Source organism: Budorcas taxicolor, chromosome X (genome assembly GCF_023091745.1).
Source record: "Budorcas taxicolor isolate Tak-1 chromosome X, Takin1.1, whole genome shotgun sequence".
Classification (NCBI taxonomy): Eukaryota; Metazoa; Chordata; class Mammalia; order Artiodactyla; family Bovidae; genus Budorcas; species Budorcas taxicolor.
This window is the reverse complement of record NC_068935.1, coordinates 84,839,800-84,854,741: the sequence shown is the minus strand read 5'-3', so window position 1 is coordinate 84,854,741 and position 14,942 is coordinate 84,839,800. Positions and strand designations below refer to the sequence as shown.

The 14,942-nt window shown below is 43.2% G+C and overlaps 2 protein-coding genes across 2 annotated transcripts in view; one reads left to right on the top strand and one right to left on the bottom strand.

Moving 5' to 3' along the window:
* CHST7 (carbohydrate sulfotransferase 7) overlaps window positions 1-14,942 on the bottom strand; it is a 520,876-nt gene that overhangs the window by 428,158 nt on the left and 77,776 nt on the right. The gene's annotated exons all lie outside the window — the stretch shown is intronic.
* The window catches only part of SLC9A7 (solute carrier family 9 member A7), a 167,505-nt gene that overhangs the window by 108,422 nt on the left and 44,141 nt on the right, over window positions 1-14,942 (top strand). The window contains exons 6-10 of the mRNA XM_052663795.1: window positions 10,346-10,451; window positions 10,783-10,924; window positions 12,720-12,825; window positions 14,294-14,382; window positions 14,474-14,587. Of these exons, the coding sequence (XP_052519755.1) occupies window positions 10,346-10,451; window positions 10,783-10,924; window positions 12,720-12,825; window positions 14,294-14,382; window positions 14,474-14,587 (557 nt within the window). The remainder of the gene's footprint in view (window positions 1-10,345; window positions 10,452-10,782; window positions 10,925-12,719; window positions 12,826-14,293; window positions 14,383-14,473; window positions 14,588-14,942) is intronic.

The window sequence follows — 14,942 nt, the reverse complement described above, 5'->3', positions numbered from 1 at the left end:
ACCCTGTTCTCTCTGATTCCAAGGGTTGGGCTGTGAGGGGAGCAGCCTGTTTACTCCCTGTCTTTAGAAGTCACCTGCCTAGTCTGTCATCCCCTGCCTATCTCTGCCACCCCGCCCACCGCCATCACCTGATTGTCCACACCTGTAGTCTTCATCTTGGTCAGACACAGAGTTGCCCAGGAGGGCCATGGGTGACTTCTTGCCTTGCTTTCTAAGGTGATGGGCAGGAAGAATGAGAGATTGAAAATCAGAACAGCCAAGTTTAGACTAGTGCAAAGTGTTAATTATTAAAATTAATTATAAAGCTAGTATTTATCATCATGGATAAATAAGCTAACTGTACATTATATTTTTACTATTGGTATGGTAGTATTTTGGACTTCCCTTGTGGCTCAGCTGGTAAATAATCTGCCTGCAATGTGGGAGACCAGGGTTCGATCCCTGGGTTGGGAAGATGCCCTGGAGAAGGGAAAGGCTGTCCATTCCAGTATTCCGGCCTGGAGAATTCCATGAACTGTATAGTTCATGGAGTCGCAAAGAGTCAGACACGTCTGAGTGACTTTCACTTTCACAGTAGTATTTTAGGAAAATAGTGTTTAAAAGTCAAAAGGGCTTTTGAAAATTATGTAGCTCAAGCCTTCACTTTATTAAGTCTTTGGACTTTGCTGTGCATTGTTGGATGGCTTCTAGTCGCCCCTCCAGGTTTACACACCATCCTTCTCCACTCTCTTCTTGGCGCTGGGAGGCTGACTTGTACAGAAGATTTCTACTTTCCCATTGGATTTGTCCATGGGGCAGCACCAGTAAGACACTTAAACAGGGGTAGACATGCAGGGTCCCTGTGGGCTGCCTGTGTTCCTTGATCAGAGGTCACAGCTCCTGTTGAGTGACCCTCTTCACACAGCTCCTGGTTCTGACAGTCACTCCTTCGGGCTCAGGGATGGCATAGAAGCTCCCTGTTTTCAGCTGCAGGTAACTGCCCTCCCCCTCTCCCATACTCTCTACGTGCTCGTGCTTAGTCGTTCAGTTGTGTCCGACTCTTTGCGACCCCATGGACTGTAGCCCGCCAGGCTCCTCCATCCATGGAATTTTCCAAGCAAGAATACTGGAGTGGGTTGCTATTTCCTTCTCCAGGGGATCTTCCCAACCCAGGGATCGAACCCGGGTCTCCTGCATTGCAGCCAGATTCTTTACCATCTGAGCCACCAGGGAAGCCCTGTGCTCTCTCTACACGTCTATAAATAATCCCTTTTTAAACACTCTTCAAATTGCTCATCTAGTTCTTGCCAGGAACCTTGCTGATAAAGTCCTAGAACCCAGGTTTCCTGGACTGCCAGCCCTATGCTCTGCTCACTGAGATTGACCTACACCAGTCTTCAGTTCCTGAGTGAGTGACTGACTGACTGTTGTGAACAGAGGCTTCTGGTGCCAACCCCCAGTAGACATACTGTATGAGTAATCAATAAAATTTCAGTCAGGTCCGACCACTGAGATTTTGGGAAGTTTGATACTGCAGCAGGAAAACAGCCCATCACACAGGGCCTGTTTTCTCATCTCTAAATTGGGGGATACGATAATACTATTCACTTAGGGTTTTCATGAGGACTAAACAAAATTGTAAAATGTTTATCATAGTGCCTGCTTCCTGGTAAAACCTTAATTATTGTTGTTGTTTTGATAATTTTTCTTCAACATTGGGTTCAAAACAAGACAGTTTTTATATAATAATAAACTAGAGTAACAATTTTGTATTAGGGTTTTTCAAAGAAACAGAATAAATAGATATGTGTGTGTGTACATAGCGGGGAGGAGGAGAGGGAACAAGATATTAATTGATTATAAGGCCTTGGCTCATGTGATTATGGAAACTGTAGAGGTCCCAAGATCTGCAGTGAAATCTTCAACCAATTTGATGAGTCCCACCCTCATTGAGGAGGGCCATCTGCTTTACTCAGTCTACTGATTCAAATGTTAATCTCATCCAAAACCTCAGACACATCTACAATAGTGTTTAATCAAATATCTGGGTACCCCATGGCCCAGTCAAGTTCACAAATAAAAGTAACCATCACAGGTCTTTTGTAAGGAGACACACATATTGTTCATGTAATATATAATCCACAAAACAAGAACTTTTTTTTTAGCCTAATCCCTAAAGATTTTTCTGGTTGTGTAACTTGCTTAACTGTTTTTAGGGGTGGAAGAAAGAGACTGACCTTGTATCTTGAAGATGTATTATGAAGAGGTGACATGTCTGTCTCTTAGAAAGTAGGCCTGCTGGTGATGCCTCATGTTGATGTCTGGCTCACATCTGAATGCTTACAGTAGTGATTTTATTGCCTAGATTTATGATTATCTAGATCTGCCTTGTGATATAGTTGACATTTTTCAAATCCAAATTACTTTTTGTTTACTCTCAAATAAATGAACTAAACTTTTTGTAAAGAAAGGCACAATGAGGGGTAGATTGGGAATCTCCCTTAATCTCTATCAAAAATAGAGCAAGCAGGACAGCAAAAGAGAAAACAGACTGAGCTAGCTGACAGAATATCTTGATGAATCCCCTGATATCAACTGGTGGGGTCAAACTACCCACAGCAGTGAGACTTTGGGATAAGAACAGCAGCTATGCTGGAGGAAGCAAAGGGAAGAGGGGACTGCTGGTTGTTTTGATTGTCAGGGCACCCAGAAATATCCCGTAAGTATTCACACTCAAAAGAACGGGTCCCTGCTGGGAGTCAAGAATTTTATGGTTCTGTCAGGTAACAATAGTTGATATTGAGAGGAGGCTTTTTAGGGTTCCATTTGTGGGTGAGGGCAAGGAGACTGGAGGAGGCGTGAGGCTGCTGAAGGGACCTGGATCCTCAGGGCTCTTAGGAAATCCCTTGTGGAAGATCTCTCTGCAACAACAGAGGTACTCCCTAAAAATGACCTGCTCGGACCACTGACCTTGATTGACAGGGCATTAAAGGAGAAAGAAAGCTCAGATTTTAATGGTAAGGGAGAGCAGAGGGAGTAGATCTCAGATTGAGGAGGTGGCTGGATTGAGGAGGTGGCTGCACCCAGAGGCCATATTTTTTAATATTTCAGTGTAAAACCAGAAGAGGGAGCCATAGAGCCATGAAACTAGGAAAGCTCTTCTGGGCTTCTACCACCTCACTGTGAGCAGCAGAAATGGATTGAAGTTGAATTTCATGTAAACAGAAGAAAAAGTGGGGATAACCCCTCTGAATAATAAAGTTACAGATAATGAAGTCATACCAGAAAAAGAGGCTCACAAAGGAGATGAAACTTTATTAATATGCCAACAGAAGCTAAAGGAAGTTAACAAAACGGTAGAAGTTAGAACTGTATACATCAGGATTGGACGGTTAAGAAAAGAGAAAAGTAAACAATAGGGCATTATGAAAAGAGAGCTAACAGAAAGGAATGAAAGGGGGAAGCCATAGAGTAAAAAACATGTCAGTTCAGTTCAGTGGCTCAGTTGTGTCTGACTCTTTGTGACCCAATGGACTGCAGCATGCCAGACCTCGCTGTCCATCACCAATTCCCGGAGTTTACTTAAACTCATGTCCATTGAGTCGGTAATGCCATCCAACCATCTCATCCTCTGTCTTCCCCTTCTCCTCCGACCTTCAATCTTTCCCAGCATCAGGGTCTTTTACAATGAGTCAGTTCTTCGCATCAGAGGGCCAAAGTATTGGAGTTCCAGCTTCAGCTTCAGTCCTTCCAATGAATATTCAGGACTGATTTCCTTGAGGATTGATTGGTTGGATCTCCTTGCAGTCCAAGGGACTCTCAAGAGTCTTAGCCAACACCACAGTTCAAAAGCATCAATTCTTTGGCACTTAACTTTCTTTATAATGCAACTCTCACATCCATACACGACTACTGGAAAAACCATAGCCTTAGCTAGACAGACCTTTGTCAGCAAAGTAATGTCTCTGCTATTTACTGTCCTGTCTAGGTTGGTCATAATTTTTCTTCTAAGGAGTAAGCATCTTTTAATTTCATGGCTGCACTCACTATCTGCAGTGATTTTGGAGCCCCCAAAATAAAGTCAGCCACTGTTTCCCCTGTTTCCCCATCTATTTGCCATGAAGTGATGGGACCAGATGCCATTATCTTAGTTTTCTGAATGTTGAATTTTAAGCCAACCTTTTCACTCTCCTCTTTAATCAAGAGGCTCTTTAGTTCTTCTTCACTTTCTGCCATAAGGGTGGTATCATCTGCATATCTGAGATTATTGATATTTCTCCTGGCAATCTTGATTCCAGCTTGTGCTTCTTCCAGCCCAGCGTTTCTCATGATGTACTATGTATAAGTTAAATGAGCAGGGTGACAATATACAGCCTTGATGCACTCTTTTTCCTATTTGGAACTAGTCTGTTGTTCCATGTCCAGTTCTAACTGTTGCTTCATGCCCTGCATACAGATTTCTTAAGAGGCAGGTCAGGAATTCCTGATGGTATTCCCATCTCTTTCAGAATTTTCCATAGTTTATTGTGATCCACATAGTCAAAGGCTTTGGGATAGTCAATAAAGCAGAAATAGATGTTTTTCTGGAACTCTCTTGCTTTTTCCATGATCCAGTGGATGTTGGCAATTTGATCTCTGGTTCCTCTGCCTTTTCTAAATCCAGCTTGAACATCTGGAAGTTCATGGTTCACGTACTGTTGAAGACTGGCTTGGAGAATTTTGACCATCACTTTGCTAGTGTGTGAGATGAGTGCAATTGTGTGGTAGTTAGCGCATTCTTTGGCATTGCCTTTCTTTGGGATTGGAATGAAAACTGGCCTTTTCCAGTCCTGTGGCCACTGCTGAGTTTTCCAAATTTGCTAGCATATTAAGTGCAGCACTTTCACAGCATTATCTTGTAGGATTTGAAATAGTTCCACTGGAATTCCATCACTTCCACTAGCTTTGTTCGTAGTGATGCTTCCAAAGGCCCTCTTGACTTCGCATTCCAGGATGTCTGGTTCTAGGTTGGTGATCACACCATCATGATTATCTGGGTCATGAAGATCTTTTTTGTAGGTCTTCTGTGTATTCTTGCCACCTATTCTTAATATCTTCTGTTTCTGTTAGGTCCATACCATTTCTGTCCTTTATCAAGCCCATCTTTACATGAAATGTTCCCTTGGTATCTCTAATTTTCTTGAAGAGATCTCTAGTAGTTCCCATTCTATTCTTTTCCTCTACTTCTTTGCATTGTTCATTTAAGAAGCCTTATCTCTCTTTGCTGTTCTTTGGAACTCTGCATTCGAATGGGTATATCTTTCCTTTTCTCCTTTGCCTTTTGCTTCTCCTTTATTCACAGCTGTCTGCCTCCTCAGACAACCATTTTGCCTTTTTTGCATTTCTTTTCCTTGGGGATAGTCTTGATCCCTGCCTCCTCTACAATGTCTCGAACCTCTGTCCATGGTTCTTCAGGCACTCTATCAGATCTAATCCCTTGAATCTATTTGTCACTTCCACTGTATAATTATAAGGGACTTGATTTAGGTTATACCTGAATGGTCTAGTGGTTTTCCCTACTTTCTTCGATTTAAGTCTGAATTTGGCAATGAGGAGTTCATGGTCTGAGCCACAGTCAGCTCCTGGTCTTGTTTTTGCTGTCTGTATAGAGCTTCTCCATTTTTGGCTGCAAAAAATATAATCAATCTGATTTTGGTATTGACCATCTAGTGATGTCCATGTGTAGAGTCTTCTCTTGTGTTGGAACAGGTGTTTTCTATGACCAGTGCGTTCTCTTGGCAAAACTCTATTAGCCTTTGCCCTGCTTCATTCTGTATTCCAGGGCCAAATTTGCCTGTTACTCCAGTTATTTCTTGAGTTCCTACTTTTGCATTCCAGTCCCCTATAATGAAAAGGACATCGTTTTTTAGTGTTAGTTCTAGAAGATCTTGTAGGTCTTCATAGAACCGTTCAACTTTAGCTTCTTCAGCATTACTGGTTGGGGCATAGACTTGGATTACTGTGATATTGAATGGTTTGCCTTGGAAACGAACAGAGATCATTCTGTCATTTTTGAGATTGCATCCAAGTACTGCATTTCAGACTCTCTTGTTGACAATGATGGCTACTCCATTTCTTCTAAAGGGATTCCTGCCCGCAGTAGTAGATATAATGGTCATCTGAGTTAAATTCACCCATTCCAGTCCATTTTAGTTCGCTGATTCCTAGAATGTCGACGTTCACTCTTGCCATCTCCTGTTTGACCGCTTCCAATTTGCCTTGATTCATAGACCTAACATTCCAGGTTCCTATGCAGTATTGCTCTTTACAGCATCAGGCTTTACTTCCATCACCAGTCACATCCACAACTGGGTGTTGTTTTTGCTTTGACTCCGTCTCTTCATTCTTTCTGTAGTTATTTCTCCACTGATCTCAGTAGCATATTGGGCCCCTACTGACCTGGGGAGTTCATCTTTCATTGTCTTATCTTTTTGCCTTTTCATACAGTTCATGGGGTTGTTCTCAAGGCAGGAATACTGAAGTGGTTTGCCATTCTCTTCTCCAGTGGACCACATTTTGTCAGACCTCTCCACCATGACCCATCCGTCTTGAGTGGCCCTACATGGCGTGGCTCATAGATTCATTGAGTTAGACAAGGCTGTGGTCCATGTGATCAGGTTGGTTAGTTTCCTGTGATTGTGGTTTTCAGTCTGTCTGGCCTCTGATGGAGAAGGATAAGAGACTTATGGAAGCTTCCTGATGGGAGGGACAGACTGAGGGGTAAACTGGGTCTTGTTCTGATGGACGGGGCCATGTTCAGTAAATCTTTAATCCACTTTTCTGTTGATGGATGGGGCTGTGTTCCCTCCCTGTTATTTATCTGGGCTAAACTATGGTGGAGGTAATGAATATAATGGCGACCTCCTTCACAAGGTCCCATGTATGCACTGCTACACTCAGTGCCCCCAGCCCTGCAGCAGGCCACCACTGACCCAGGCCTCTGCCAGAGACTCCTGGACACGTAAGGGCAAGTCTGGGTCAGTCTCTTGTGTGGTCACTCCTCCTTTTTCCTGGGTCCTGGTGCACACAAGGTTCTGTTTTTGCCCACCAAGAGTCTGTTTCCCAGTCCTGTGTAAGTTCTGGCGGCTCTATGGTGTGGTTAATGGTGACCTCCTCCAAGAGGGCTTATGCCATACCCAAGTCTGCTGCACCCAGAGCCCCTGCCCCCACAGCAGTCCACTGCTGACCTGCACCTCCACAGGAGACACTCAAACACAGTTTTGTCTCAGTCTCTGTGGGGTCTCCGGGTCCTGGTGTGCACAAGGTTTGCTTGAGCCCTCTAAGCGTTTCTGGTAGGTATGGTGTTTGATTCTAAAGGTGATTTCACTCCTACCATTGTTCTGGGGCTTCTTCTTTGCTTTTGGACGTGGGGTATCTCCTCAGGGCCGCCTTAGGGCCATGCAGCCACTACGCAGCTGCTGCTCCAGCGCCTACCATCTTCCTGGGGCTTCTCTGCCCTTAGATGTGGGATATCTCCTCACTGCTGCCCTCACACCATGCAGCCACTGCTCCCACAGATGGTGAGTGCAGCCATGAAATTAAAAGATGCTTGCTCCTTGGAAGAAAAGTTATGACCAACCTAGACAGCATATTAAAAAGCAGAGACATTACTTTGGCAACAAAAGTCCATCTAGTCAAAGCTGTGGTTTTTCTGGTAGTCACATATGGATGTGAGAGTTGGACTGTAAAGCAAGCTGAGCACTGAAGAATTGATGCTTTTGAACTGTGGTGTTGGCTGAGACTCTTGAGAGTCCCTTGGACTGCAAGGAAATCCAACCAGTCCATCCTCAAGGAAATCAGCCCTGAATATTCAATGGAAGGACTGATGCTGACGCTGAAACTCCAATACTTTGGCCCTCTGATGCGAAGAACTGACTCGTTGTAAAAGACCCTGATGCTGGGAAAGATTGAAGGTGGGAGGAGAAGGGGATGACAGAGGATGAGATGGTTCGATGGCATTACCGACTCAATGGACATGAGTTTGAGTAAACTCTGGGAGTTGGTGGTGGACAGGGAGGTCTGGCATGCTGCAGTCCATGGGGTCACAAAGGGTTAGACATGACTGAGCGACTGAACTGAACTGAGATTGGGATGGAATATATTGTGAGGTGCTTCTGTGGGGGTTGGCAAAGTTACAGTTTCCTGTGCTGGATGATGGTTACGAAAGTGGTTGGTTTATAATACTGCTAAATAGTAATGTGTTTGGTTGCAAATAACAGGATGGTGTGGCTAATACTAACTTAAACAGAGAGCTGTTTATCTTGGCTAAGAGCTCCAGCTGGTGCCATGGTTCCCATGACAATCAGGCACTCAGTCTTTCTAGTGCACTACCTTTGGATTTCAGACACACCTTAACTGCCCCATGGAGGCAAGATGACCGCACTGTATCCAGGCTTCACCTTCTTCCAGGCAGCAAGAGGTGGCACTTACCACAAGGGAAGCTAAAGAAGTGAGTTTAGTTTCTCAGTTTCTTATGGCAGAAACTAACAAAACAAAAGGTAGTTGAATGTGAGTGTTGCAAGTGAACCCCACCTGCATGTACAGATTAGAGTGGTGGTTCTTGACTGGGAATGATTCTGCCCCACCACAGCAGATGTTCAGCAATGTATGGAGACATTTTTGGTTGCCAAAGCTTGGCAGGGGAGAGTGTGTGATGCTACTGGTATCTTGTGGGTAGAGGCCAAGGATACTGCTAAACTATCTTATGGCACACCAGGTGGCCCCCATGACAAAGAGGTATATGGCCCCAACTATCAGTAGAACCAAAGTCCAGAAACTCCAAAACCCTTTTGGGGTTCCATAAGGTCAAAACTGATTTAAGAGTGATAGTAGTATATCATTTGTCTTTTTTGCTTACATTCTTTCTTAGAAGTGTACTGTTGAGTGGAGTTTTCCAGGGCTTACATAACTGTAACACTGACTCCCTATTGATCAAATATAGAAACAGATGTGAAAACTATGTTCCATTACTTCAGATATTAAAAAGACCTGAGAAAATGTAAAACAGTAGTTGTCTTTACACTATTTTATGGAAAAATTATTATTTTTCAGTAAAAAATGTTCACATAGAATGGGTTTACTAGTAATTTAAATGAATAAATATTTAATTTTTTTGTTTTACTCAATACTGTAAATATTGAAAGCTATAATCCACAAAACTAAAACTCTTTGCCGGCCTCAGAATTTTTTAAGGATGTAAAGCAGTCCTGAGATCAAAAGTGTGAGAGCTGCTGGTCTGGAAAAAGTTGATTTTTAAATACCTGCGAAATGTGAAACCTGTGAGAAGTGTAATTATGTATAGCCTGTCATAAATGAGGACTTGCATTATTTTACATATCTTTAGTATAGCCTTGAGAAGGCAATGGCACCCCACTCCAGTACTCTTGCCTGGAAAATCCCATGGAAGGAGGAGCCTGGTAGGCTGCAGTCCATGGGGTCGCTAAGAGTTGGACACGACTGAGCGACTTCACTTTCACTTTTCACTTTCATTCATTGGAGAAGGAAATGGCACCCACTCCAGTGTTCTTGCCTGGAGAATCCCAAGGGCGGGGGAGCCTGGTGGGCTGCCGTCTATAGGGTCGCACAGAGTCAGACACGACTGAAGCGACTTAGCAGCAGCAGCAGCAGTAAAGCCTTCTCTGTGCCCTGACCCTATGCTGGAATCTGGGAGCACGATGATCAATAAAATAGGGTTTCATTGCAGCAATGATGATGGACCTAGAAATTATCATACTAAGTGAAATAAGACAATGGAAGACAGATAGCATATGATATAACTTTCATGTTAAACTTAAAATACAACAGAAATGAACCTATCTGTGAAACAGAAACAGACTCACATAGAGACATAGAAAACAGACTTGTGGTTGCCAAGATGGAGGAGGGTAGGGAAGCGATGGGTTGGAAATTTGGGATTAACAGATGTAAACCATTATATATAGAATAAATAAACAGCAAGGTCCTGCTGTATAGTACAGGGAACTATATTCAATATCCTGTGATAAACCATAATGGAAAATAATATGAAAAAGAATATATGTGTATAGCTGAATCACTTTGCTGTACAGCAGAAGTTAACACAACATAGTAAATCAACCATATGTCAATAAAATAAAAAATAAAATAGGGTTTCTGCCTTAAAAGAGATTTCAACTATCAGTAGAGCTAAGTCACATTAAATGTGATGATTTTTAAAATTCTGCAGTAGAAGTATTTTCAGAGTGTGATGGGATTACAGTGGAAAGCGCAGTGTTGTTAGAATCAAGCATCATATCACTCCTCATTCAGAAACTGCAACCAATTTATATGCTTTTGACCCATCTTTTAGTGACCGTACTGGCGATATTTAATGAATTGCATGCAGACGTGGACCTTTATGCACTTCTGTTTGGAGAAAGTGTCCTAAATGATGCTGTTGCCATTGTACTGTCCTCGTAAGTAACAATATTTCTGCCTGGGAAAAGAGACTCTGGCTTCCTGAATGCTCTGGGCTAAAATCAGAGGCCCACCTTAAAAGTGTTAAATTTTGAATTGGGTGCTTTTCTAAATGAGGTTTATAGACTTAGTTGATAAAGTTATGTTGCTTTGTCCAGTGGTATCAGAATGCTGATACCTTCATAATATGGCTCCTGCAGGTTAAATTAAATGAATACACCATGGGGAGTGCTCCGCAGAGTGTAGATATCTATGTTTGTCGATACTTGTAAGTACCATGGTATAAAACCAGCCCAGTATTTCCTAACTCTCTCTCTCTTTAAACTCCAGGTCTATTGTTGCCTACCAGCCAGCAGGGCTGAACACTCACGCCTTTGATGCTGCTGCCTTTTTTAAATCAGTTGGCATTTTTCTAGGTATATTTAGTGGCTCTTTTACCATGGGAGCTGTGACTGGTGTCGTGACTGCTCTAATATCCTTTCTGTGGTTTCTGCACCCACCTGAGTATGATTATGTGACCTTGCACTTGTGAAAAGAAAGTTCTCATTTCCTCCTTCCAGAAATGAATCTTAAATTGGTTGTTCCACTGGGGGCTGGGGGCCCCCAAAATGTCACCCTTTGGTGAAACTTGACAGCCGATGGCCTAGTTAAGAGTCAGAGAAAATGTTTGAGAGTGTAGCTCTGGGCTTAGCTCTGTCCTCACCTTTGTGTTTCTCTTCTTCCTATAAACAAGCTGGAGACAGGAACTTGGAGGAAGCATCATTTGGGGGGTGTGGGAGGCGGCACAGAAACAGTGGAAAAGCCAGGAGGCTGGGAATTGGAGACCACCTGTCAGGAGGCTGGAAGGAAGCAGGCTGTGAAGTACTTTAGCCCCAGACTGGCTGCTGTCATCCGCTGTTCCAGGCCATATGGGGCTAACATGGCCTTCACTAGCCAGGGGCTGTCTGTGGGAATTATAGCAAGGTGACCTTCCTTAAGCCGAGGACTGCATGATATTGAGTTGGAAACCAACAAGCCAGTCAACCAACCAGCATAAAAGCAAAGTGTGGAAATGAGCAGGCAAGCCTTCCACAGGTGCTCTGAGTTCTTCATCAAATCTTCCAATAGCATTTAGATCACCAGGGACCAATACAGATGTAATGGGAGCCACAAATGTGAGCCCCATCTTTTCAGCCTACAGTAGATACACAGATTATTAATAGAATTTATACAAGTTAGTAATGAGATTTTATCCCTTCAGGTTTTGTACCAAGTCTTTGAAATATGGTGTGTATTTTGCTCTTACAGGATAAATCAATTCAGACTAGCCATATTTAAGTGTTGGGTAGTTACATGGGGCTAGTGGCTATCATATTGGACTGTGCAGATGTAGATTGCTTTCTTCCTCAAGGCTCTCTGATGCTCTGAGGACTTATATTGCTCAGTGAAACCACTCAGGACATGGTTCTAAGCTGCACTGCCCCTCCACCACTCCATGGAATGGCAGTGTGAGGAAGGGAATTGCCAATCCCCAAAAGTGACAGCACTTTGTAGTTGCCGTTGGAGTTGTGCATTTCTCCCTCCCTCTCTCCCTCATGCATGCATTAGGCACCTGTGATGGACTCAGGCCTTAGTAGTCCACAGAGGTCAGAGTCTCCCTGCCTCATCTTCTGAGGCCTGCCTGAGGCACTCCCAGCACTGTCAGAACCCATCTGCCAGTCACACCTCAGGCCTCAACTGTGCATCTCAGAAATATGGGCATTGCCAGGAGCACAGAGAGCCCATCTCTAGTTCCATTGGAAAGCTTGATTAAAAAAACAAAACAAAACAGCTTTATTGAGAGGAAATCCACATGCTGTATAGTTCACCCATTTGGTTTTTGGTATATTACGTTATTATTATTTTTTTAATTGTGGTAAAATATGCCTAACATTAAGTTTGCCACTTTAACCATTTTAAATATACAATTCAGTGGCATTAGGTGCATCCACTGGTGTTGTGTGACCATTGCCACCATTTCCAGAACCTTTCTCATCATCTGCAACAGAAACTGTGTGCCTGTTGAATAGTATCCTCCCTATCCCCCCACTCCCAGCCCTCAGAAACCTCCATTCTACTGGAGAAGCTTCATTTTCTTTATATTCAAAACCATGCAGCAGCTTTGGGGCCCCAAAGGAAGAGTTGAAAGGAAAGAGTAGCCCTTTGGGGAAGGGTCCTGGGCTAACAGAGAATGATTCTCAGTGACCGTGATGTTTGTTGCTGGAGACAGTTCCTTGACAGGAGCTGACGTGACCAAGTTCACCAAGCTGCACTGCTTTCCCCTGCTGGAGACTGCACTCTTCTTTTTGATGTCGTGGAGCACGTTCCTCCTGGCGGAAGCTTGTGGGTTCACAGGTGGGTTTCCTCTGCCCTTGGGTTTCCCTTATACTCACTGTGGCTGGAGCTGTGGAAGCTTGAGGGGAGGGCAAAATTCTTAATAGCTGTGGCCTGGAGTTGATAGACCGCTCACAGAATGTCCATATGCAGGATTGCCAAGTGAGCCATGTGTGCTGCAGTAGGAATAGTTTAGTTTTCCCCAAAGCTATATATTTTTAAAAATATATAAAATGTTGAAGCTTTATTGTTTCAAACTCAGAGCTTTGAGTACTCATTCTGACCATAAATAGATGCCTAGCTGCAAAAGTTACCGAATATATTAATACCTTGTTTGTAAAGTGAAAATGAAAGTCGCTCAGTCGTGTCCAACTCTTTGCAACCCCATGGACTGTCCCTGGAATTCTCCAGGCCAGCATACTGGAGTGGGTATCCTTTCCCTACTCCAGGGCATCTTACCAACCCAGGGATCAAACACAGGTCTACCTGCATTTCAGGCAGATTCTTTACCAGCTGAGCCACAAGGGAAGCCCACCTTGTTTGTATCCTCCCCTGAATTGCTATGTTACTTTACAAACAGTAGTGATAACAAGCAAAATATATATCTTTTTAAAGATCATTTTGCATCTACTCAGATGAGTGTGAGCACAAGTTTTCCTTGTTTTGTGTCTGGTCTGTTTAATCACCGTTTTTCAAGACTGTGTTTTTATGGTGCTAGATTCATAGATTATTAGTGTGGGTGATTGTGTGTTGTTATTTCTTCACATTCTCTCATTAAAAAAAAACTTAATCATTGGATTTGTTCTGTTAGAAAACTCAAGTACAGTTGCTCTCCATGACCCAGGTAATTAGGAAGTGCTTTTTATCATCTTTTGTAAATACTGCAATGTATCTTTATGTGACCTACTTCCTTTAAAACTTGACAACCATCTGTAAATATATAGGCAAAGTCCCAGGTGTGTTAATTGTGTTGAACAACAAAATAATCACTATTAACCAGAAATCTAGATTTTTCAGGGCTGGGATAAATGGACTAGTACTCTGGATCCATTTTGTCTGAATCCCTGGACCATGCAAAAATACAAAGCATTGGTTTGAAATTAAATTCATTCATTCAGCAAACAGAGAGGAATATGACAGAAGTGTGTGACCAGTACATACTTCACAGTCTCTATGAGGGAGTGAATGCTGAATGCCACATCAAGATGGTCAATTCAGTAGGAGTTTAGAAGAGGGGAGAGAATACCCTTAAAACTGGAACAAGGTGGAAAATTGAGGGCCTTGGCTTTGAAGGAGAGCAGAGTTGGGAGAAGGCAAAGGTTGATATGAGAAGTGGGGGCGGGGACACTTTCAGTAATAGGCAAATTTCCAAAACTTTCAGGAAGTGGGATACGCTGGGCTTTCCTACCTTAACTTTTTGTTTTAGGGAGAGATTGTTTCCAGCTTCTTTCCCTGCCCCCTTTGTATTTTTCTTGAATTCTCTTGCCAGGTGTGGTAGCTGTCCTTTTCTGTGGAATCACACAAGCTCATTACACCTACAACAATCTGTCAGTGGAATCCAGAAGCCGAACGAAGCAGGTGAGGGAGAGTCGTGTGTCCTCACCAGTGATCTGGAATATGAGGGAGCGGACCCACGGGGTTTATGGTTTGCTTTTCCCTTTCTGTGCAGCTCTTTGAAGTATTACACTTCCTGGCAGAGAACTTCATCTTCTCCTACATGGGCCTGGCACTGTTTACCTTCCAGAAGCACGTTTTCAGCCCTGTTTTCATCATTGGAGCTTTTGTATCCTTTTTTGGTTCTACCATTTTCTACACAGAGAGATGACCGCTTCCAGGGAAGCCATAACAACAATAATCTCTGGTTTGGTGGGGAGGTGACTGAACCAGCACTGGTTCATGGTGTTTTTATGATGAGAAAGCGTAAGTGGTAAATGTATAAAGCTAAAAGTATTTGATTTCAAGGACTGATGTTGATTCTAGGTGCCCTTTCTGAGTTTTCTGTGTTGATGTTGTTGTTTAGTGACTAAGTCATGTCCTACTCTTTGTGACCCCCTGGATTGCAGCATGCCAGGCTTCTTTGTCCTTCACCATCTCCTGGAGTTTGCTTAAACTCATGTCCATTGAGTTGGTGATGCCAT